Source organism: Lineus longissimus, chromosome 19 (genome assembly GCF_910592395.1).
Source record: "Lineus longissimus chromosome 19, tnLinLong1.2, whole genome shotgun sequence".
Lineage (NCBI taxonomy): Eukaryota > Metazoa > Nemertea > Pilidiophora > Heteronemertea > Lineidae > Lineus > Lineus longissimus.
In genome coordinates this window covers 4,404,476-4,430,348 of record NC_088326.1, presented here as the reverse complement: position 1 = coordinate 4,430,348, position 25,873 = coordinate 4,404,476, and the positions used below count along the sequence as shown (strand labels likewise).

Here is a 25,873-nt window from a genome sequence, read left to right as displayed (position 1 = left end):
TCCTCAGTCGGTACCAGAGCGATTGATGCATCATCAAGTCACCCGCGAGTTTCTGAACGGAACCCTGTTGTCCACATGTTCATCAGGCCGAAAGATTAACCGAGCATGTTGATGCATCATCAAGTTACCCGCGAGTTTCTGAACGGAACTCTATTGCGGGCCATGTTGTAAACATGTTCATCAGGCCAAATCTAGCCAACTGATTTGCGCAAGACTTTTAAACAGGAAACGAGAAGGTGCACTTTCACTTCCCGAGGAAATGTAAACAGTAGGCTGAATGGCTGGTCTTGCGAAATCGCCTTTAATATCCACTATAGTCCAATTATGTATGTCTTGTCCTCATAATTTTGGTCTCTGGAGCGTGAACTATCAGTTAGATTTCTTCATTTTGTGTCATTCAAACTTACCTATGGAACACTTTTGCATGTTACTCCATTTGGGCTCAAACACAAGAGTATCCCTTTAATTTTCTAAAGGGAGAACTGAGTTAACAGCTCGGCCGCCAGGCGGCGCCCTGACCGATCCCGCGAGATCGCGCCGATCTCATGCCGCCATATTCAGTCTTTACTCTTGTGCTTCTACGAAGCACATCGTTTTTTCAAAGCTGCCGTGAATTCGATTTAAAACCAAATTCAACCAGCCAAGTCTAGACGATTTTTGGGTTCATTCACCTACGGAGTAGACCGCCAAACTAATCTTGGCATTAGTATTGTCCAGTCTATTTAATTATAGACATTTTCTTAGCTAGCTTAGTCGACCCGGCTCCATTATTTTGATCTTGGTAGGGTAGAGTTAAGTAGGCTATTCTCCGCTCTATTGTAATAAACAAGACTCAGATCCATTGCAATAGTGTTTAATTCAAGTAGGCATGTTTTCCTTTCCATTAATTATTGCGTCCTTTCTGGCCTACTTGGGGTTCCCAGTGTTTTTATTGTCATTGGTACCATTTTTTATATGGCGTACCCCTCCGACGGCATCCTTTGTCTCACCACAAAGGAATGCGTCTGGTGGCGGGAAACGGGCCGCGAAGACGCCAAAACCCTCTTCCGGTTCCGTTTCCGGGCATATAACCCGGAGGTCTAGCAAACCTCCCGCCACCACCCCTTCCGTCAGCCGAGTTCCGGTTCCGGCCGCGGCTGCGAAGGATGCGGGATCTGACATTATTAATGTATGTGGTCCCAAGGGAGACTTACATCCAATAAGTCTCCAAGGGTTTAATATACCCCGGACCTCAGGGAACCTTCCGGTTCCCCTGTCGTCCGCTCCCCCGAGTACAAGCCCTTTGTACCCGCGGGAGCACCCTGCTTCCGGTCCGCCGATTGCAGTTCCGGTTACTGACGCGGGTTCCCGTTTTTCAGTAACCGAAGACTCTACTGGGGGTTTTTCTCAGTCTTTACTGCGAAATAACCCCAGTCCTCACGGACACAGTAGAGTAGGGCCGGACCTTATAACGCCACCTCCGAAACGCCATGCGTCTTCGGTAACAGCGTTTCCGCCCTCCGTACCTCCTTCTAAAAGGGCTTCCGGTAGCTCCATACCGGCGAAGGAGTTACGGGCATTTCCGGTTTCGGACTTCGTCCTACCGGAAATGCAGGCACCTTCCTACGTTGGCCAACCTCTTGGGTGGAACCAACCGGAAGTGCCACCCCCTCCTCGTAGCAGAGGCGTCGTTCCCATGGAACGAGCTACGCAGAGAGGACATCTGAACTCTGGTTCAGAATATGGGCAACTTCCGCTTCCGGAAGACCCATTCGCCCGCACATACGGCTTCCAGGGTTCGCTTATGCGCTCACCCTCGCCTCAACCGCCCGTCGTTGAGAGAAGCCGCACGTCGGGTCCGGAACCCGAGTCGGGACAGCAACTGTCCCAGCTCATCCAGATGGTAGCAGGTCTTTCTGATAGACTCAGCCATCTGGAGCAGGGTTCCGGTTCCTCTGGTGCGCCTGGTCCCATCGGATACCCACCATCCGACTCCTCTATTTTAGAGGAATTTTCTGAGAACGAGAGTTCTCAGCCAGGCTACCGCTCCCCCAATCAGGAGGAGCTGTCACCAGAGGAGGCCAGTATCCTGTCGGATATGAGGACACTCAGATCCTTGATCAGAGCGTACCTCCCGCAGGATCTGTGCCCTACCCCGCCGGAACTGCCAGCCTTGTCAACACCGACCTTTTCACTCTGGGGACAGGAAGTGGATCCCAATCCACAGGTTGCTCAAGGCTCCACTCGGGCACTTGAATTCCTTCCTCCCTCCCCGTCGGTGTTAGCAGTCTCTGAACTTTTGGAGCGTACAATCAGAGACTCACAAGGCGCCCACCAACGTACTTCCATCCCTGTCCTTCCGGCAGTCGGACCGGAAGCTTGGTGTAAACCGGGGAAGTTGTTCACGGCACAACTTCCTCCCGTTAGGCAGTACCGCGCTGACTATTATCGAGTCAGCTCGGCCGGCTGTCCAGCTGCAGCATCGACTTCCATATTAAAGGACGATGTACAGCTGGACCAACTCGTGCCTAGGGTGACCTCCTCCTCGGCTTACCGAGACCTTAGAGCACAAGAGGGTCTGGCCAAAAACACGTTAGCGGTGCTCTCCTACGCAGAGCACACTAACCTGGCCCTAGCCAGATCCCTAAAAGATAATGAGTCACTATCTGATGACACAAAATCGCTTGTGACATCCTTGTCACATTCGATTAGGCACGCTATTGCGCTGTCCGCCAAGACCGCAGCAAATAGCGTGCTACTCCGTAGAGACGCCGCACTGGGCTCTCTCAATGTCATCAGATCCCTCCAGCTGGAAGGGGCCTTAAGAACCGCTCCTATGGACGGTTCTTTCCTGTTCGCAGATTCTGTACAAGAGGCGGCTCAAGCACAGAAAGATTGGGACAAATTATATGCCCCCACTGCGACACAGAGGGCCAAGACCTCTCTACCTAACGCTAGAAAGATAGAGAGGCCCCAGCAGGCATCGGGTTCAATCCCGTACGCCAGGCAGGTCCTGCCTAGGCCTACCCCGCCTAGTCAGCCTGCTCCTGCTGGATCCTTCCGACGGGAAGCGGAGGGTCGCCGGACTGGAAAGAGGAAAAATACTTCCTCTAACCAGGGTGGATCCGGTCCGACTAAGCACTCCTTTCGCCCAAGGGGTGCTGGCCGGAAGAGGTGACTCCCCCCTCCTTTCTCCTCCCGGACGCAAAAAGGAGCCGACTCCGGTAGTCGGGGGCCGTCTGCAAAAATTTGCAGACATTTGGGACGATTGGTGCCCAAAGGGGTCCCCAGTCCCAAACATGTTGAGGTACGGAGTGAAACTAGATTTCAACCGTACCCCCCCGACTACCATATATCCAACCCCAGTTCAGCCACCGAAGGACCCAGTCAAGGCCTCTGCCCTCCAAGCAGAGGTCGCGACATTACTGGAGAAGCAAGCTATCCAGGTCCTTCAAGATCCATGCTCCCCCGGCTTTTACAGCCACGTTTTCTTGGTTCCCAAGAAAGCAGGGACATGGAGGCTGATCATAGACCTTTCCAGGTTAAACACCTTCTTGAATGTTCCTCATTTCAAGATGGAAACCACCAGGTCTATAGCAACGGCGATACAGCCCAACGATTGGGCGGTATCGATGGATTTAATGGATGCGTACTTACATGTACCGATCCATCCAGACTATCAACACTTCCTTCGATTCCATTACGAAGGAAAGACGTATCAATTCAGGGCCCTGCCGTTCGGTCTGGCATCGGCACCCCTAATTTTTACGATGATAGTCACAGCCTTCGTCGCTCCCTTTCACGTGATGGGGTTCAAGCTCCATCACTACCTAGACGATTGGCTACTCCGTTGCAAATCGCGGGAACTACTACTGCAACAACTTCAGGTTCTAAAGCAAAAAGTAGTTTCCGCAGGTTGGATTATCAACGAAACAAAGTCAGAATTCATACCATCCCAAGACTTCGTTTACGTTGGAGTTCGGTTCCTTACGGCCATTGGGAAAATGCTGCCCCCCCTAGACAGGATAAAGAAAATTCTTCATCTCGTCGCAGAATTCAGAGGAAGGACTCAAGCTCCCGCAAGGCGATGCTTGAGCCTTTTGGGACTTCTGAATTCGGCAGCAGACCAAATCCCCCTTGGCCGTCTATATATGCGTCCCATCCAGATGTTTCTAATGTCTCTATGGAAACCCCACAGGGACCCATTAGACAAGTTGGTATTGATACCTCAATACCTACTCAAGAACGTCTGGAACTTCTGGGAGTCGGAGACTCGTCTCCAAAGCGGTGTAGATCTTGCTCCACCGCCCCCAGAAGTGTCCCTGTTCACAGATGCTTCCCTACTAGGGTGGGGAGCACATCTGAACAACGGGGACATGTCCATAAGAGGTCTATGGACAAGGGAGGAGACCATTCTTCCAATAAATATATTGGAAATGAAGGCTGTCCTTCTTGCCGTGAGGGCTCTTTCCCTTCGCCTGAAGAATCGGAGAGTAACCCTGTTCTCCGACAATTCTACAGTAGTAGCATATGTCAGGAGACAGGGAGGCACAAAGTCCGGCATTCTTTGCCAGCTAACTTGGGAGCTTTACCATCTTTGTGCCGACCTTGGAGTATCGATATGTGCCAGACACATACCGGGCAATCGCAACATCCTTGCCGACGCCCTGTCCCGTCAGAACAAGCTAGTTCAGACAGAGTGGACACTCCATCAGGAGATTGTAGACGACCTTTGTCGCCTTTGGCAATCTCCGAAGGTAGATCTGTTCGCCACCAGGCTGAACAATCGCCTTCCCATCTATTACTCTCCACTTCCGGACGAAGAGGCCCTGGAAGTCGACAGCCTTACAGCCTCTTGGGTCGGGCTGAACGCATATGCGTTTCCACCCCTCCCTCTCATCCAACCAGTCCTGAACAAGATCTTGACCAGCCATCCGGTGAGAATAACTCTCATCGCACCTTGCTGGCCAAATCAGGCCTGGTTCCCAGCATTGCTGGAGCTCCTGATAGATCACCCCAGGAGTCTTCCTACTTGGAAGCACCTCCTGTGGCACCCCCTGGGGAGATGCTACCACCAGAACCCTGGATTTTTCAAGTTTCACGCCTGGAACTTATCCAGTTGCATCTCCACCAGAGAGGCTTTTCGGACATCGCTGTCAAGCGCATGTCCGCACCTCAAAGGGGGTCTACCCTTGATGTGTATCAAGGAAAGTGGTCTACCTTCACTTCCTGGTGCAGGGAGAACGGAGTTAATCCGATCTCTCCCTCTATATACAGATTAGTTGATTTCCTTATTGAATTATTCACGGAAAGACAACTATCTGTCACGGCTATAAAAGGGTACAAGTCCGCCATCGCTTCTACCCTCCGTGTTTTAAGCACCTGGGATCTTCGTTGGGAGGACCAAATAACCCCTCTTTTCAGAGGAATGTTATTAGAGCGTCCTAGACCGGTTCACAACACCCCCAAATGGGACCTTTCTGTTGTCCTTAAGGTGCTCATGAGGCATCCTTTTGAACCCATGTCTATTTCATCCATGAAATATCTGACACTCAAAACGGTCTTTCTAGTAGCCTTGGCTACCGCCCAACGGAGATCAGAGCTCCATGCACTTTCTTTTAAGAAGCTGGCTTTTAGAGAGGGAGGGGAGGTTATCCTGGCTTTTATACCAGGATTTCTGGCGAAGAACCAGGGACCGGCCGCCTCTCGGCCCCCGGTTACTATTCCCTCTCTGTCAGGAACGATCTCTTATGATCTTCCTGACAGAACTTTATGTCCCGTCAGGGCCCTAAAGTTCTACATAAATAGGACAAAACCTCCCGGTATCCGCCAGGGGAGAGAGCGTTTGTTTTTGTCCTATAAGGAGGGAAATAAACGAGAGATAGCGGCCGCCACTATTTCAAGGTGGATTGTGGAGACTATTCGTCTTTCCTACAACACCTTGAAGACTTCCTCTGATCTTCGTGCGCTAGCTAACATCTCAGCGCACGAAGTTAGAGCACTAGCCACCTCCTGGGCTAACTACCGAGGAGTTGCTCTTCAAGAAGTCGTTTCCGCTGCATGTTGGAGTAATCACTCCACATTCTCTCGTTTCTACCTACGAGACGTTTCTTCCCTCGTAGATGGCATGCACACAATCGGCCCGATTGTGTCTGCGGGGCATGTTGTTTGATCCTGGCTAGATCAAAAAAGGGGGGGGGAAGCCCGATTGAAGAGTCAAACGCGCATCTTGCGCCATTTTTGATATGCCCTATCTTCAACATCCAGGCAACCCCTAGTAGACTAGAAAGGACGCAATTTCTTATTGTTGTTTAGCAATAACTCATTCTACACCCTTCAACATGCCTTACTTGCTCTAAGCTCTGTTGCCGGAAAGAAGATGGTTTTATTACGCAATTCTAGCGCTTTCCGGAGAATGGGTCTATTACTCTCTATAATATGATTGTAATACCGAGATCAAAATACCGGTCCTCCGGTTCTCCCCATTTCTTTCCCCTGGCGGTCCTCCTTAGCTAATATGCCGGTGGTGCCTCCTGGATGGAACAACAGCTCAGCCTTAGGTAAGTCCTCGTTTCCCACCTCCAATAGGTTGCTGGGATTCGATGCAAAAGTGTTCCATAGGTAAGTATGAACTAACAAAATGGCCATTTCCTTACAAGAAATGGCCATTTTGTTAGTTCATACTTACCTATGGAACACGGCCCTCCCGCCGTCCCCACAAACGGGACATACTCTTTATTAACGCTCAAGAGTAAAGACTAAATATGGCGGCATGAGATCGGCGCGATCTCGCGGGATCGGTCAGGGCGCCGCCTGGCGGCCGAGCTGTTAACTCAGTTCTCCCTTTAGAAAATTAAAGGGATACTCTTGTGTTTGAGCCCAAATGGAGTAACATGCAAAAGTGTTCCATAGGTAAGTATGAACTAACAAAATGGCCATTTCTTGTAAGGAAATGGGCATTTTGGTTTTTAGCTCACCTCTTAGCAGAGGTGAGCTTATCCCATACCGTGGCGTCCGTCGTCCGTCGTCGTCGTCGTCGTCGTCGTCGTCGTCGTCGTCGTCGTCGTCGTCGTAGTCGTCCGTCGTCCGTTAGCAGGGCACGTTTCGTAACTGTTAGAGCTATTGAGTTGAAACTTGGTACACATGTACCCTTATGTAATGACACCTTGGAGACCAAGTTTCGGTCCGATTCGTTTCATGGTTTGGCCACCAGGGGGCCAAACGTTAAAAGTGAAAATATGCAATATCTCCCTTAATGGTAGTCGGGAAATTTTGAAAAAAATATGGTAGGTACTTCTAGCAAAGGTGCATCATATATCCTCCGGGTTTTTGATTTGACCTCCTTTTCAAGGTCACAGAGGTCAAATGGTGTAAATTGGCCGTTAGGATGTAACGATGGCACGTTTCTAAACTGCAATGACTATTGCTACCAAATTTGGTACACATTTACCCCTTAGTCAGGTGATCTCAGGGACTGAAGTTTGGTCCAATATGATTCACCACTTGACCACCAGGGGGCAAAATCCAAAAACCTTAAAAATGTGATTATTCCTTAACTTCTTGCCCGATTGCCACCAATTTGATATCATGGGTACATCTAACCACCATACAGTATATGTCACACAGGTTTTTAATTTGACCTTCTTGTCAAGGTCACAGAGGTCAAATGGCGTAAATTCGCCATCAGGCCGTAACTATGGCACGTTTCTTAACTGCAATGACTATTGATACCAAATTTGGTACACATTTACCCCTTAGTCAGGTGATCTCAGGGACCGAAGTTATGTCCAATATGATTCACCACTTTACCACCAGGGGGCAAAATCCAAAAACCTTAAAAAATGTGATTATTCCTTAACTTCTTGCCCGATTGCCACCAATTTGATATCATGGGTACATCTAACCACCATACAGTATATGTCACACAGGTTTTTAATTTGACCTTCTTGTCAAGGTCACAGAGGTCAAATGGCGTAAATTCGCCGTCAGGCTGTAACTATGGCACATTTCTTAACTGCAATGATTATTGATCACAAATTAAGTACACATGTACCCCTTGGTCAGGTGATCTCAGGTACCGAAGTTTGGTGCGATCTGATTTGCCGTTTGGCCTCCAGGGAGGGGGCAAAATCCTAAATTCTTCAAAATGCCATTATTCCTAGTAATGACTTGCCCGATTGGCACCAATTTTATATCATAGGTACATCTAATTCTAACAACCATTCAATGTGTCACCCGGGTCTTCTTTGATTTGACCTACTTTTCAAGGTCACAGAGGTCGAATGTACTGTAAATTGGCCATTTTGGGGAAATTGTAATTGCTTGGACCTAGATCAAACCTAACACTACATGACACAATACCATGCTCTTTATCCATCTGTCCTCCACATGAGGTGAGCACAATGGCCCTGGCCATTTCATTATTGTCGTTCTTTAGCGATGCACGTTTGTGATCTCTAGGGCTAGAAAGCCTCAAATTTCTATTTAGAGTTATTTAGTTTTCGTTCATCATCTTGTCCATGTTAAGGATTGACACTGAATTTTATCTGAAGTTATTATCCTTTTTCTAGGTTGGCGATCTGGTGAATTCGCTGAACTCGTTACCTGGTGCTGGGGACCAAGGTCAGAGTTGCACCATTCATCGTGACAGGACACAGGAATCTTTTGTGCTCTATGAGTCAAACATATAAGCTTCCATCACCAATGCTAGTATCAAGGTATATCGAAAACCCTCCCCTTCAATGGATCTAAACCTTTTCATGTTCATATAGATTCTTAACACTCTCAGCGCCATCCGACATTTTTTTCCCAAAATACCCCACCCCCAGGCCAATTATTAGTTCTCTAAATGCCTCAACATTAAAACTTCAAAATTAAACGCCATCTTTAGGTTGATAAAAGAACTGATCAGAATTATTTTCTGCGTTGAAATCAGTTGTAAAAAGATTCTGACTTCTGGAGTATTTTGAGGGGGTCAGGGGCTGCTGAAAAGGGGGTCATTTTGGTCACTTTTTGTCACTTATCTACCGGAAAAGCAAAACACAGCTAGAGGGGTGTAGGAGTCTTTTCTCTGTTAATTGAGCAAGCTCTGGTCTTGAGGAAGCTATTGCTAAAACCCTTATTTGATCTTTATCCCTGTGGGTTTGAAAAGGGGGTGTTTGGGGTCGAAAAGCTGGCTCTGAAAGTATTAACGGTCAAGAATCTCGTCACTATACTGCCAAAACAATATGTCAAAGCAAGGCGGAAGAAAACCTGAACCATGCAACATGTAAACACGAGCGAAATTCTAAAACCTGTTTTGTATTGGAAAGGTTGTCAAAGATTTACGAAACAACTAAGAGTTAACCTTTTCGCTGCGGCAGCCATTTTTCATCCGCCGCCATGTGCAGACATTCGATAACAGCGATGAACAGCACAGAGGGTGTGACCACGTGCTGGTAAATTTGTATTTTAGACGGGCATGACAAACTATGCACGTCATGCGCACAGTATAGGACCATGTACATGACGTACTGTGCACGTCGCCCGCAGTGAATGGGTTAACCCTTATATTGTTCCTCAAGGAAACATAAAGGAGAGGGAGGGTATAGAGGTATGTTGATACTTTCATATGTGCCACGAGGTGGGAGTGGACGTTCGAAAAGTGAGATTATTTATATGGTCCTGCTGTGGTGTACATCGGTTACCTCGCACCAATTTTCATTGTTACCAGACACCGCTCTGACTGCAGAGTTTCTCTGAACATTTTTACGCATAGAATTTCTGTCTTGAAGTATTTCAGTGCTTTCTTGATGTGATGAAGTCTTGAAATTTCCACAGATGAATCATTGATTTAATTTTAGTACAGTCGAACCTCTCTATTAAGGACACCCTTTGGACTGACAAATGTTGTCCTTATTAGGAAGGCGTCCTGATTACAGAGGTTCAATTGTATTGAATCAACCTATTTGGGAACGAAAATAATGTTCCTTATAGATAGGGTGCCGTGCTAAGAGTGGTCTCCTCTAAGGGAGGTACTTCTATAAATAGAACATGTGGAAGCGGCAAAAATAGGATTTTACCACCTTAATGAGTGGTTTTCTTACATTGCAAACATTTGTGCATTGCGGTTGTCAGGTAGTCTTCATGAACCTAGCAACAAGAAAAAATTTCGGTTTTGTGCGGTGACCTTCTTCTTCCTCTGCACTTCCTCCTCCAAGGCGGGATGAGCGTTTAAGCGTGCAACTATGGTTGGGCACCTATTGAGTGTATTGGCCTAATGACTCTGACTGCAGCCAGAGGTTGAGTCCACGCAAACTACTCATGTTTCTCACTAGGTGGGGTCTTTAACCTGGACACCAGATACCAGGAACCTCAGTTTTAAGTCTCATTCAAAGGACTGTGAAGAGCCAGGAATATTTGTTCCTTGAAAGCCACGCCGGTTCATCCAGAAATACAATCCTGGGTTCTCCCGGGATCGAACCCGGGCCCTATTGTGTGGTAGCCAGCAGTGTTAACCACAAGGCTCCTTTCGTGTGCGGTAACCGATGTACACTTCCTTATAGTCATGTAGTCTACTCAGAGATACGTCAATGCGGGTAGCGTTAAACATATATATTTCTGTGCCTCATGAGTTGAATATTATATATTTTATGCCGTTGTTGGGTGGTTAAGTGTTTATAAAGTGAATATTGTATATCTTATATTTGCTAGGCGAATATTTTTGCTAATTTTGCGGTGGTTAAGGAAGTGCTATTTGAGATATGGAAGATCTATTAGTGGGTTCATCAGTATTTTTAGGCCTAATCTTCTGGCAGGCGTGATTCGGGCCAAAAAATTGTCACCACAGGTTTTTGCACAGCATGTTGGTGCCCTGCAGATGTGCAACTTTTGTCACTGCGACCTGCAATCATGGTCGCATGCGACAACAAGAATCTCTTGTTTGCAGTTGTCATCACGGGTGCTTGCGACAAGAATCACGAGATCATGGCGTCCTGCAATCGGTAACAAACCCATCGATTAGTAATGTTACCCGCAAACGAGATTTATCTTTTTATCACTCATGGCAGCGATAGTTGTTGCAGTTTGCAGCAATAAAAAATGCTTGTTTGCAGTTTCTTTACACACAGTGTGACTCGAGGAAAGTTTTGCGTTCTGCCGCAGGAAAATTGTCAGTGGTGTGTTCGGTTTTATCCAATGGCATTCTATAGATACTGAGTAAGGCATTCACACCGTGGGTTAAGCGCAGCATAAATATGCAACTTAAATCACAGCTGTATGGTAAACAGAAATGTCAACGGTGCACAATTTTTTTCAAATTTTTAACGAACAGCATTGGCCATAGACAGCAGCAGAGGGGTTAATTTGGCCATCTTCAGGTGACTAATATACACTGTAAGGGCACTGGGTTATGTCAGATTCAACACTAAATATATTCCTCGTACAAGCGTGAATCATTTTGACGTACTGTGAGATGTGAGAAACCCCTATTGGCGACTTTGTGTAACTTTATCTTGCCTGCCTAGCTGCTGCCTATATTGTCCCTTTAAGGTGGGTGTGACTTCACTGAATGCTCCATGGAAAGGTGCTGATACAGATATTCTAGTTCCTCGTATAATGTTATGTTTATGAAGAAGGGGGTGGGGAAGGGGATTACTCTCCCGAAGACTAAATCCAAATTATAAATTATTATATTCATATTAGAATATTTTTGTGCATAAATCAAATCAAAAAGTAATGAAAGTGTGTTGATGAAATGAACCTAGTTAAGTGAGTATGTTACACACATCATATCCAAGGCCTACAGTGAAAATGTAAAAATAGATTTTTTGTGTCCATTAGTTTGCTGCATTAGCTGATGAAAGCAGATTATTTAATCGATTTTAACGAAGGACATAGGTCTTTTAAGGAAACCTATCACGAAACGTTTATAAAAATTAGGAGTTTTGAACGGCCCGGTTAAAACCTAAGGCGGGAATAAGCTTCCATTGATAAATCTTAGCAGTATCAAGTTTCCCTCAGGTAGTTGATTATGCGAGCTGGGCATCTGGGTAACATTGCATAACGTTGCATAACATTACTGACTCCAGTCACTGAACTGCATAAGAGGTAATCACCAACTTAGTTATTTTTACTACATTCAGCTAGTCTAAATAAAGATTTAGTGCCACGACTGGATCTCTTTAATGCAGACTGCACTTTATGACTCATAACAAGAGATTTTGTATTATTACATGTCCGTATCCCAATTTCTGTATTAACAGGTGCTGTTTCCATGGTAACTGTTAACTAGTCAGTACATGCAGGATCAATAGGACGCTTGTCATTTGGTTCTGCTCAAGGCACAAAAAAGGTGTGATATGGTGATTTTTCTTACTCCCATGACCGTGACATTTTGGCAAATCTGCACATGATACTTACTGCAAATCTGCACATGACATTACGGCAAATCTGTGCTTGACATTACAGCAAATCTGTGCTTGACATTACAGCAAATCTGTGCTTGACGTTACGGCTAATCTGCGCAAGACATTACAACAAATCTGTGCTAGACATTACAACAAATCTGTGCTAGACATTACAGCAAATCTGTGCTAGACATTATGGCAAATCTGTAATGGACATTACAGCAAATCTGTGCTAGACATTATGGCAAATCTGTAATGGACATTACAGCAAATCTGTGCTAGACATTATGGCAAATCTGTAATGGACATTACAGCAAATCTGTGCTAGACATTACGGCAAATCTGTGCTCAGCAAATCTGTAATGGACATTACGGCAAATCTGTGCTCAGCAAATCTTTGCTAGACATTACAGCAAATCTGCACAAAAAAAACTTTCAGCAATAAGAAGTGCCCCGCAAATGAACATTTTAAGTCACTGCGACCTACAATATATATTGCATGCAACAAAAATCGCTTGTTTGCAGTGACAAATAATGGTGATCTCAGCGACTTTTTATCTGTATCAAACGCGTGATTGCAGCTTGATCCCTGTGACAGGTCAGTGACTGATCACTTGATCAGTCTTTGAGAAGCTATTTCAGATGACCTTATGCAGCTATTATATCTCCAATAGGATCTTTTCTCTGGCTCTGGGGGTCTGAATTTAAATTAAATGAAATTTTATTTCATTTTAACTCAGAAATACAAAGATTACAAGTGACATACAATTTCCAGGGTTGAGGCACCAAATGCATTATTAGCCCTGGATCACAAAAAAATAATTACAAAAGATACTTTAGTTTCTCACTCCTAACGTCCAGCCAGATCTTTACATTCTAGGCCTTGTAATGGGGTAATTTTTAGGCCTTCTATAGCTGCGCTTACACCACGAAATATTGGTGGACCAATTGCACTTACACCACCACATTGCCGCGACAAATTGGTTCGGCAATCCATTGCCGATACAAATTGCCGAGCGAATTTGTCCCACCAAGCTTGATGGTCCAAATTCGCCCGGCTTGTTAAAAGCTCGGCATTGTCGTGGTGTAAGCGCAAATGGATCGGCAATTAGCTAGTTAGATGGTTCGGCTCCAGGCGGCGCTTTCGAAATGGCGCTTTCTGCCTAGGCTTTCTGCGTTCTGCTTATTGTTTGCGCGCCATCTGTAGCCGGATTTTATAACTAGCTACAGCGCTGGTGTAAGCGCTTGGTGGATTTTCGATGGTGCGGCATTGGTTCCCGAACCAAGATTGGTGGTCCATTTTCAGGTGGTGTAAGTGCGGCTATTATTGCCATTGAGGCTGCTGGTCAATCAGGTATAGGCCTGAAGAAACTCACTCCCGCCGTGGGCCTACCAAAATGTACACATACACTAGCTTACTACAGTGGACGTTGGTTGTGCGAAACTAGAGTAGAATATGGACAAGGTAAGTGGTCTGAATTTGGGGGGTTCTGGCCATGGAAGTGTTAAAGGGGTGCACCGTTCATGATTACTGGTGGTCCAGTTGAAGAGAAATCCACTACTACACAATGCCGTAGTGCAGATATTATGAATACGAATTTGTTGAAAGTTTGTATTTATAGTATTTGTATATATGTCTACAAAAAGGCAATGCTGAAAATTATATTCAGCATGTATTAACCCAATTGAAAATTTTCAAATTCAATTACAAATTCAACATTTTTAACGAACAGCGTAGGCCTTTAAACATTCAGAAAATGTGGTGCATATTTCAAATATATCATGATAGCCTGATCGCAGTGTTCAGCGAAACAAGGCTCTAACTTCTCTGGACTGTTAGCCATTGATAAAAAAAATTTCATTTGTGGCAACATTTTGGGGACGGAGTGAAAATTCTTTCATCCTTATGAACTTGGTGCTAAAATCACATTATAAAAAAGTTCTGACAAAACTAGTTTCACATCTACCAGAAACCGACTTTAATCACGAGAATATCCCATACAAATTCTAGTTATTTTAGTTCAACAACTAGCCACTAGGTTGCAAAAACCTACTCCATTCAGAGCTGCCACCTTTTAGTGAAATCGTGAACTAAAACTTTGTTTCAGTTCAGCTTAATAGTTGACAGGATTTTCTGGTTACCAATGTCAGTGGGCCTATATCTGGTTTTGGCGCAACTATTTTTGCGAGATTTTTTTGTTTTATGTGATGTACCTTACTTATCGTGATCATGCACTTTTACTCTGCCCCTGAATGCTGTCATGAATTCAGTTCTGAGTAGGCCTATATATTAGACATCCACATTTTGCAGGGCTTGACATTTGAGCTTTTGCTGAGACTTGTGTGCTGAGTGTGTCGACAGTAAAAGTTATCAAATCCGTTGGTGCATTTATCACATATCTTATATTTCTTCAAGGGAAATGGTACTATCACAACTTTAAGATGTATGTACAAGTTATGAGACTTTCGAATTTGTAAAGTGCCTTTGATATTACTCTTTTTTCACCCCGTATGAGAAAGAGCCAGTCCAAGTCACAATTACATGCCTTCTGCTTTGCATCAGTTACGTGCGACATTTACGTCGCGATGTCTGTCACGCACCAGTGACGCACTTATCGCTATTTGTATCGTGAAGGTTGTGAGTATATTACGCACGCCTTAAACGCGACCTACTGGCTTGCGTCAGTGGCACGCTACTGACATGATTTAAGGGATGTCAATTTTGATTTGGACTGTAGGTGAATTTAAGAACTTAAAATAAAATCACTTTCAAATGGCTTTCCATAGTTTTGGTATCATTGAGCATGTGCGGTGTTTATACAGGTGAAGTTTACGTTATAGTCACATGAGAAAGAGCAAGGTGAATTTAAGGACTTGCATTCATATTCAAATGGTTCAGAAGTTTGAGAATGTTAGGTATTCATAAGGGTGCTGCCTGAGAAAGCCAAGTGAATTTTAGAACTAAGTTTTTAACAAATTCCAATGGTGCAATAGGAGTGCTGTCTGTGTTAAGTCACTAAATGGTGGCCCAGAATCATTTTCCCTAGGTCACATGATTTGGAAACAGAGTATTGTACATTTTACATGTAAGCTGTACAATAACCTGTTTCAAAATCACGGGACACGGAAAATAATTCTGGGCCACCCTGTAGAGAATGAACGAGGGGAATTTAAGGACCTACATTTTTTTGAAGGTTGACCGTCAAATGGTTCAATAGTTTATTGAATGTGTGAAGTGTTTATAAAGGGTGCTGTTTGTGTTTAGTCACTAGAGAAAGAAGCAGGCGAATTTAAGGACCTACATTTTTTTAAAGGTTCACTTTCAAACGGTTCAGTAGGTTTGGTGTCATTGAGTGTATAAATTGTTCGGCACGTCATTCAGTGTCACGTGAGGTAAAATAATTTTCAGCATTTCATGGCATTATTATACCTATGATGTGATCCATGATGTGAAATTGCAAATGGTGGCCATCAAGTTTTAACTTGCGAAATCGGCGATAAAAAACAACATATTTACGGCAATTTACGCCAGGATCAACCTGATCAAGGAGTATGGTATAATCAGGTTTTGCTGGTCATGACAGAGTTAGGGGTAGACTTGAAAACGCAAAAGATGAGAGAAGTTAAATTAAAAGCACGTCTGCTTCAGACGAGGTATGACCGTGGACTGACGTAAGTCGTCAGAGCAGAATCTTTTCACTGCATGGGTTTGTTGTAGAGCTAGCATCAGTCTGTTACGGACGTGACGGCGAGGTGGGATGCGACATGGGTGTGACGTGTCGTCCCGCCAAGATGTGGTTGTGAGGGGGTGTTACACGTGGTCGTTTGTTGCCAACCTGCGCCCACAGAAAGAAATACACGTTTTCGGCGTCTCATTGAGCCTCATCAGATACCAGAGAAGTGATGTATGAGACACAGGTTCGCCTGATCAGGTACAATCAGTGATAGTCATCAATTATAGTCACCAGAGGTTAAGCTTGTGTCAAAGCCCTGCATTTTGTGTGGTCGGATTATAAGAAACTTGTAAGATAATGTCGTCGTTCGTGTTGTCCAATAGAAATTGACAAGGCGTCCATGTGATGCTAAAGTTCCTTGAGTAGAACCCTGAGTTACAGCAGGCCTTTCATGCATTTCAGTTTTTCCTCAAAATTATTTTTTCCCTTAACCCTCACGGTGCCTTTTAGACAAACGTCCACTTTTTGATAATTGATGCGCCTAATAGACGTTCGATGTACGTCCACATTTGATATATGTGACCCGCTCTACCGAAACTAGGCGCTTGTCGCATCTGAACTTGACAGATTGATACGGACTTGTTGTTCATTTCCCTATTGTAGACCTTTTGTGAAATCTATTACAAACTGATTTGGTCACATTTCACAAAAGGTCTACAATAGGGAAATGAACAACAAGTCCGTATCAACCTGTCAAGTTCAGATGCGACAAGCGCCTAGTTTTGGTAGAGCGGGTCACATATGTAGTGTGCCATCGTTTATCATTATTCCCATTGATTTGGACGTTCCCCGTACGTCCATATGGCACACCGGTAATTCTAAAATATAGTTTCAGTAAAAATTCGCAGATGGCAGCACTGGGATGACTTTTTGCATGGATGATCTAAAAAAAGCCTCGGCACAGGGGCTACATGAGCAGCCGGCACCCTAAGAGTTAAGGAAAACTATATGCATTAACCACCATGTCACTGGCTATGAGGTGGCATCGATTATCGATTTGAAGGAGAGTGCGGCCTTCGCCTTGGGCAGCCTGAGAGTGTAACCTCCCTCAGCGGACACCTGTCTATTAAGGACACTAGTTTTGGTCTCAAATTGGTACTTTCTATTCAATTTGACCTCACTTATCAGGACACCTCTCTATTAAGGACAGCATTTGCCAGTACGGAGGGTGTCCTTAATAGAGAGGTTCTACTGTTTTTCCAAGAAACGAAACGAATGTAAAACAGGGTTCTGCTCAGGCAACTTTACATTAATAACTGCGGGTAATAGAATAAACTATTATTTATATATATGCAATATGGCCCTTCGTTAATTCTTTACCTCACCATTAGTGTCTACTCCATAAGAGAGGTTAAGATTTTGGATACGAGAATGAAAACCAGGTTGTATTTTGACGATAGATTCCGTATCGCCTGTTGTCAGAAATGAAATGAAACAGTGTGTTTATAATGTCTGGTGTGCTTAAAGACAATAATACAAAACAATCAGTTTGACTTGATGACGTCAATCATGGAAAAAATCCACCTTGTTCTCGGATCAAAATCTTAACCTCTCTATAATGTCTACTCTGAATGTGGAGGAGTTATTCTCCAGGGAGCATTGACGATAGATACCGTTTTGCCTGTTATCAGAAATAAAATGATCTAGTGTGTTTATAATGTCTGGTATGCCTAAAAACAATGATACAAAACAATCAGTTTGACTTAATGACGTCAACCACGGAAAAAACCCACCTTGTTCTCGTTCTCGGGTCAAAATCTTAACCTCTCTTATGTCCACTCTGAACGTGGAGTTATTCTCCAGGGAGCATTCCTCCACCAAGATGGGATGAGCAGTGTTTGATTACCGTCACATTACGAGTTGGGAACCAGTTGGGTTTATTTGCCGACTGACTATCGACTCAGTCTTTGTGTAGAGGAATCCATGCTGTCCACTCGGTAGGTTCTTTACCCAATGGCCCAATGTCTCACCATGGTCAATGTAGATGGTCAGTTGACCTTGGTGAATTGTGGATTTACCGTGGTGATGATGAGACTCATTTTCCCCCCGAGGGAGGGAGGGGCACTGGGCTCGGCCATTTCACTTTCTCGGTTGGTGTTGTATCAATACTCCTACAGAGAAGCTATCGAAGCTAAGGCACAGCAGCTTGAAGAAGCAATCTCATCGGTTCTGATGAGCCTTTTTATTGTTCATTTCACCAGTCTCGCAAACAAAGAATAAGTACATATGACCTGTTAATGCACTTGTCGCTTTTATTATCAAAATAAATCTAGAATAAACTAAACAATTCACTGTCTGAAATATCAAGGGATTCTCTGCTCGACTTATTTTGACCTCCAAAAGCACCCCTGGTCAAGCCAGCCACTAAATGTCAATAATATTTCAGCAAGCGATCCCTAACCAACCAAAAACTGGCCTTAAGTTTCATTGCTTAAGTAAAGATGGCGATGGTGTCACTTGAGAATAGCTATATACATATATACTGGTGGGCGGTTTGGGGTACATGGACAAAAATCAGTGGCCGGATATCCGCCGGTTAACCTCTTAAATCCCGGTGACCGACCAGTCGGTCATTTTGAAATAACGTTTTTTCCCAACGACCGACAGGTCAGTCTCTGTGATATTTTTATTCCATTGAGCTGGGACGCTAGTTCATTGCTTGTTTTAGCGTGTTTGATGTACAGTAGGGTCAGTTAGAGCATGCCTGGGTAGATGGTGCCTCGGTACCGGACTTTGGCGGTTGTATGCGGGCGCTATACATCGTGAAAGTCGGACCCAATTTCGCGACCACGTGACCATCCTTGGATCCCGGGATTTTCAAGTTTTAGGATTGAAGAGGTTAAGATCTAAAGGGGTAAATGAGTTACCACAAGAACTTCAGAAATCAAAACAAGCCAATCTGAATCCCCAACAAGGACGGAATAATTGTACAGCATTGTACTCAATAAATGTAGAAAATTTTGAAACCATCAGACATCAGTAATACTCATTTGTTAATTTCAAGAAGGTAGTTGGTATAGGATTCGTCAAATCTGTGCAATATAGAGGCCATTTAGTGACGTCATTGAGTGACCATTTTGAATGTCACTCCATGTCCTGACTTCTCTTATCCTGTCGAATCCAGAGTAATGGATGACAGCCAAATCTGACGTCTGCTTTTTCCTAAGGTCAAGTGGCGCCAGTTAAAAAATCTGTTGTAAGAATCCTGAGGTCAATGGCTAATATCTATAAAGACTAGTAAATGCTTTTACTACAGTTTTCTACAGACATGGCTGGTGTAAATGTACATGAATTTAAAGTAAAAGCATTCACTAGTCTTTTATAAATATTAGCCAAACTCTCATGACATGCCTGAATATAAATTCAGATGGAAGTGAGATTCCTCAAAGTTCTGAAACAGAATTCAAATGTCGTGTTTATGTGCACAGAAATCTATCACGCATTAGAATCTCAGTGAGATGGTGTAAAATCCTCTATTGTGCACAAAAGCCAGCATCGTCAGTAATCGGGAAATCTCTCCATTAAGGCCAGCACTTTTGAGCCCAATGTGTCCTTAATTATAGTTCAACTGTTTTTATCACATTTGAGTATCATTGTGCATCACCTGCAGTTCTTCAGTAGTGCAGTTCGGGCTGACACGAGTAGTTTGAAAGCCTCCTCACTCCCTGGCGCGACGTTTTTATCCGGATGTAAAATAACCGCAAGCTTTCTGTACGCTTTGTTGACGTCCTCCCTGAAAAAATGATGTAATTGAATAAATTAATAATTACAGTCAATTTATTGGCAACAAATAAACTGCCTCCCTTGACTTTGACCGACATTCACGTAAGAGAAGCCTCATAGCCAAATTCGATCCTGGGGAGAACCTAGGATTGTATTACTGGATGAACCGGCGTGGCTTATTAGAACTGCTAAATCAGCTAGGCACCTCCACAAACCGTGCTCGGAACTGGATATGGCCAGTTATTAGTCTTTGTTCCACCTGAGTCTTAGTCTTAGTTCCACATGAGCTCGATAGGGCTAATAGACACGGGGTTTGCACACACGGGTCTATTGAAGCACGGCAATTCAAAGGTGGAAGCGCCAAAAACACAGGGATTTACTAGGTGGAAGCACAACTGTAACTACTACTGATGAATTTTGTTACCATACAGCAACACAAGTTCAGCCCATATTGTCGTTACTTACTTTGAAGCCGCATAAGGAAGACCAAGTCTTTCATAATCATTTTTAGAATTTTTTAGTCGCTGAATGGCGTCAACTTGTTCTTTTGTGTATCCTAACTGCGTTGTGATTGGCTGACGCTTTCCTCCTGTTTCGACAAGGGATACAACACCCTCAAATAATTCCTGAAAAAAAAAATGTACAATAAAGATTAACACTTTGAGACCTCTTAAAATACAAGTTCTTATTAGATGTTCCACTCTAAAAATTGCTGGTCTGCGGGAGTCATCCCTGTGCTTGTGACAAAAATCAGTCATCGCTGCAATGTATGACAAACATCAAACAGGTTCATTTCAACTAATTGTTGCTGCAACAAGCAATTTCGTTTGCAGATTTCCCACATTTTTATCAATCGTCACAGCAAAAATTCCGTACGTCCATGCAATAAAAATCACTCGCGCAGGTACTGTACAGTAACTGGTGGACTCCCAGTGGACTTGTTGTTGGATAGAAACAGTGGAAATTCGTTTAGCAGACACCTCTCTATTAGGGACAGCCTCTCTATTAAGGACACTAGTTTTGGTCCCACATTGGTTGTTTCCATTCAATTTGACCTCTCTAATCAGGACTCCTCTCTATTGAGGACAGCACTTGTCAGTCCCGAGGGTGTCCTTAATACAGAGGTTCTACTGTTTATATACGCTTCTGCTTATGCATTGCCCGATTACTGTATAAATCTTGACATTTGGCAAATGGGGTGGTCTAAATATTTGGGGTCAACAATCAACTTGCTGAAAGTGCAGTTGTGGCCTCGACCTGATTTTACCTGAAACATTTCATTCACTCCATCCCCAGTTTGTGCCGATGACTCAAAATAATGGAAGCCTTTGCTGTCGGCCCAGATTCTGCCCTCTGCTTCGTCAACTTCCCGCTTTTTGTCTGTCTGAAAAGGAGAAAGGCATATTTAAAGAGTGAATAGATGCACTGCTCTTTATTACTGTAAGCATAGCACACTTCAAAAAAATCTGCAGTAGGGAGGAAGGGTTAATTCTCGATCTCACTCAAGTTTCCAATCTTGTGACACGCACAACCACCATTACCTTATTTCCACAGACGACGAAGAAAATGCTTTCCATCTCACTCAGGTTTCCAATCTCGTTCCTCATCTCGCCTAACCAGTGCTCTAATGCTTCAAAACTCGCCCGGTCCGACACGTCAAACACCAGTAGCGCACCCTGTGTGTCCTTGTAAAACTCATTCCGCACCTAGAAATGAAAGAGTACAATTTTACTGAATAAGGTGATACCCTTTTCCCGTACGGAACCCTCCTCGGCCAGTAGTCGGCCTGGCAAAACAAGTCAGCTTACCATCCTTGACCCTGGGTTGCTCCTTTTCCCGTACGGAACCCTCCTCGGCCAGTAGTCGGCCTGGCAAAACAAGCCAGCTTACCATCCTTGACCCTGGGTTGCTCCTTTTCCCGTACGGAACCCTCCTCGGCCAGTAGTCGGCCTGGCAAAACAAGCCAGCTTACCATCCTTGACCCTGGGTTGCTCCTTTTCCCGTACGGAACCCTCCTCGGCCAGTAGTCGGCCTGGCAAAACAAGCCAGCTTACCATCCTTGACCCTGGGTTGCTCCTTTTCCCGTACGGAACCCTCCTCGGCCAGTAGTCGGCCTGGCAAAACAAGCCAGCTTACCATCCTTGACCCTGGGTTGCTCCTTTTCCCGTACGGAACCCTCCTCGGCCAGTAGTCGGCCTGGCAAAACAAGCCAGCTTACCATCCTTGACCCTGGGTTGCTCCCGCACTAAGGAATAGGCAAACCAGACAGTTTTGTTGACCAAATTTAGCCAACTGTGTGCAGATAAAGACTCTTGAGTTAACAGTTTTGCTGATTGTGGCTGTAGGAAGGTTTTTCTTAAGATAAGGTACAAGAATCAAAGAATCAAGAACTACAATCTTCAGAAAAGGATATTGATTGTTTTTGCTGATTTTTTGTCTGGCTGGTCAATGCATTTAGAAATTTTCAAATTCAAAAACAAATAAATTTTTAATGACCTGTGAAGGCCTTTGAAAGCTTGCCTCACCTCATAAAATATATGATGTCCCGCCATATCAAATATGTTCACCTTGATTTCTTTATCTTTGACTGTCACCCTGAAGAAATAAGACCATTTCAGTAATAATTTCATGATTTTATGGCATCTGATTTTTGCTGTATTTGTCCTCAATATATTTGCTGTATGTTCGTACAGTAGAACCTCTCTATCAAGAACATCCTCCGGACTGAAAAGTGCTGTCTTTAATAGACGGTGTCCTTCATAGAGAGGTCTCTACTAAGAAAGGTTCTACTGTAATTGTTACAGAGGAGACTTTCCTGAACAAATAATTTGAATTTCTTTGACAAAAGCAATTAATGACTCTCACTTCGGCGTCCTTCTTCTTCAGCATTCGCTCTGCACTTAGAGGATATTTTCTCCAGGGAGTATTACTCCTCCGAGGAGGGATGAGCGTTTTTCCGTGCCATCCACGGTTTGGCGCCAATTGGGTTTATTGGCTTCGTGACTCTGACTGCAGCCAGAGGTAGAGTCCACGCAAGCTACTCATGTTTCTCACTTGGTGGGGTCTTTAACCTTCCCTGGCATAGACACCAAATACAAGGAACCTCAGTTTTTCATTCTCAACTAAAGGACTGTGACGAGCCAGGAAATTAAGTTCCTTGAAAGCCAAGGCAGTTCACCCAGAAATTCAATCCTGGGTTCTCGCCCTGGGGTCGAAACCCGGGCCCTTTTCCGTGGAAGTCAGCAGTCTGTTAACCACTAGGCTATGAGGCTTCTTCCCTTTGGCTAACTAGTTGTGACATCATTTTCCCAGGAGACGATGTAACACCAGTCGACCCGCATGAATAACAAATTCCCTGATTTTCGCAGCGACATCTTTATTGTATTGTTTATCATTATTTTGATATTTTCAACATTTTGCAATTCGATATCTTACAAGATAACGAATTGCAAAATGTTGAAAATATCAATTTATCTTGAACAACCACACAATACATTTTTCTCTTTCGTATAACTTACTTTGTTACTCCATAATCAATCCCAATCGTGGCAAGATATTTATGTACAAATCTTTTTTCACAGTATCTTTTGATTATACAGCTCTGGAAAATGAAAAATAAGGATAATAGTTCAGCCATTGAATAAATGATTGGCACTCAATCAAACACTAAAACCAATGTTCTCCACAAGGCCATTTGTCACGGCGGCCTACCCTTCCTTGGAAGCAGCCACCCTACTTTGCTCTGGACCTTTTAAAGGCTTTTTATAGGCCAACCCTACCTTAAATAGCTGGCCACCCTACCTTGTGTTGCACACTGGCAAAAGATTTGAATATCAAGGAAGGGTACCGACCTACCTTGAGAGAAACTTGTGGAGAATCCAGCTTAATGGTTCTGGTTTGTGGTGTGTTAATTGTGAAACCCAATTTCATTTTTTAGATACTGATTACTATTCTGATAAGGTGTAAACAAATAAAAATTGAATTCAAGCATCAGACCCTTTTTCATTTTTTTAGAGGGTTTTTAAAACTTCTTTTCCATTCGTCTTCCATGTATTTTGCTAATTTGCACTTCAGCATTTCAAATTCAACTAATTCTGATTTCATGGTACATATCTCAACCTCTCTATTTACCCTCCCCACTTCTACGTAAGCTGACACCTTGGTCTATAATTATCTTGACCTATCAATTTAGTATCTGCCTTCACCACCTCCATGCTGGCTATGCTATCTTCTTAAATGGGTACACTGTTCGTAATGACTTGTGGTCAAGTTAAATAGTAATTCACTAATACACAATGCCATAGTGCTGTTATTATGAATACGAATTTGTTGAAACTTGGTATTCATAGTATTTGTATAACACAGTCTACACAACGGCAATGTTTAAATTTATATCTTGTACGTATTTCCGCAATTGGACATTTTTAAATTCAATTACAAATTCAACATTTTTAACGAACGACGTAGGCCTTCTAACTTTCTACAACCTTCCCCACTTCAGCATTCCCCATTCTACTTACCTTCCCCACCTCAGCATTCCCCATGCTGATAATCTTAATACGAATGCTCTGCTTCTTCATCTTGTGTTGTTCCATGGAGGAGCAAGAGTGTCTCGTACGACGAACAACTACGAAGTCAAGGTCGGACCTAAAACATACAGAAACATACACTTTTTTTACCCATGTTCCATAGAATGGTCTAATGGTGGGTGGGAAAGGACTCTCCCGTGTACGTGATCTTTTTAACAATTCGAAAAAAAATAATTCTGAAATATCCCAATCAATGGACGTTACATTTAATAACTAACAATCTTGATCTGACTTATTTTTTAGACAATCGAGATATTTTACTCGAGAAATCGAGATGGTTATCTCGAGTGATCGACTCATTTATCTCGAGCGAGTGAGCCGCCAGGCTGGAACATGGTGGTCTGCCGCCAGACCGGCAGACTCCAGTCACTGAGACAGGACAGAGAGTTTGGCACCAACGCCACGGTACGGCATCGTAATTGGTATTTACTCCGTTTTGTGGTAAGCTACATATTCCATGCACTACCTCCGGCACTTCCCAAGCCTATTTTACGTCATGTAACACATGACAAAAAAATCTTCAGCAAGTTACCACTAGCACAGAAATTGAAAGCTCAGTATTTGTCATTGACATTGGCACAAGCGACGTGACAATATTTCTTCAAAATCGCCGGTAGAACGGTCAATAAATATTAATCTACACACTTGTTTACATCAAAGTTTTAACTACCTATATTAGACGACTGTCATCTTGGTTTCAATTGACACTGAAATGCTATATTTGTTTGGAATAAGAAGGAATTCGAACATAATCGCCGTCAAAAACTCTCACAACAGAAATCGGCAAATTTGTGACCTTGACCGCCAATGATGCGTTGCCACCCGCCAGTGCTGACGTCTGCCGGTAGAACCTGTCACCAAATATTTAAAGCTGACCTGTCAAATTTACTGAAGTAGGGATGGAGCACGCTCGTCGTGGTCCCTCTTTCATTTATTTTGCCACGTACAATTTATGATGACTAAAAAGATCTGCTCTCAAACTTCGAGTTTCTGGTAAATATTCTGAAGTGGTGAATGTGCAGTGTTATCTCAAAAAAAAAGTTTTTGTTAGTAGGCCTACTGTCAAACACGCCCAGCGACGAAATTTAAAATAAAGGAACGAAATCAGCGCTTTTGTATCAATTTTTTTCTGAACGTGTTTGATGCTTCAGCTTTCGATGAGCAGAGAAAAATGCGGCGCAAGTCCTGACGCGAAAGATCTTTCCCGCCACGCGAGTGCGCGCCGAGATCCCCGCGAGTTCACGTCACCCCGCTTTTACGTCTCAACGTCATTTCCATTATCGTCGCAGTAGCGGGGTTATCACACGCCATCACCGTGACGTCGGAAAAATCGATATCAGCACCAAGACGTCCAGGGTAGATCCATGGCCCCAGGTAGCGCCTTACTATCTGGCATCCCGAGATTCAGGGTTTTTCACCCTTTTGTCGAAAGACTGAGTATAATATAATGATAACCACTGGT

The 25,873-nt window shown here is 43.9% G+C and overlaps 2 protein-coding genes across 2 annotated transcripts in view; one reads left to right on the top strand and one right to left on the bottom strand.

Moving 5' to 3' along the window:
• LOC135502742 (solute carrier organic anion transporter family member 5A1-like) overlaps positions 1-16,670 on the top strand; it is a 47,908-nt gene extending 31,238 nt beyond the window's left edge. Inside the window, exon 11 of the mRNA XM_064795768.1 lies at positions 8,550-16,670. Within this exon, the coding sequence (XP_064651838.1) occupies positions 8,550-8,669 (120 nt within the window). The 3' untranslated portion in view covers positions 8,670-16,670. The remainder of the gene's footprint in view (positions 1-8,549) is intronic.
• A 1,674-nt stretch (positions 16,671-18,344) lies between these two features.
• Positions 18,345-25,213, bottom strand: LOC135502978 (dnaJ homolog subfamily C member 27-like). The gene is made up of 8 exons (XM_064796212.1): positions 25,082-25,213; positions 24,343-24,469; positions 23,341-23,423; positions 22,348-22,417; positions 21,364-21,528; positions 21,090-21,206; positions 20,288-20,448; positions 18,345-19,832 (listed from the first exon to the last, which is right to left on the bottom strand). Exons 2-8 carry the CDS (start codon positions 24,415-24,417, stop codon positions 19,700-19,702), a joined length of 804 nt encoding a protein of 267 aa, XP_064652282.1. The 5' UTR covers positions 24,418-24,469; positions 25,082-25,213; the 3' UTR covers positions 18,345-19,699.
• Positions 25,214-25,873: the final 660 nt, after the last annotated feature.

Bases quoted from the DNA above. Each gene is read 5' to 3' on its own strand.
- LOC135502978 (XM_064796212.1), bottom strand. From the start codon at position 24,417: ATGGAACAACACAAGATGAAGAAGCAGAGCATTCGTATTAAGATTATC. The intron at 21,529-22,347 runs GTGAGGCAAGCT...TTTCATTTCTAG, and splicing joins GACATCATATATTTTATGAG to GTGCGGAATGAGTTTTACAA. The intron at 20,449-21,089 runs GTAAAATCAGGT...TTTTTTTTTCAG, and splicing joins GAGTGAATGAAATGTTTCAG to GAATTATTTGAGGGTGTTGT.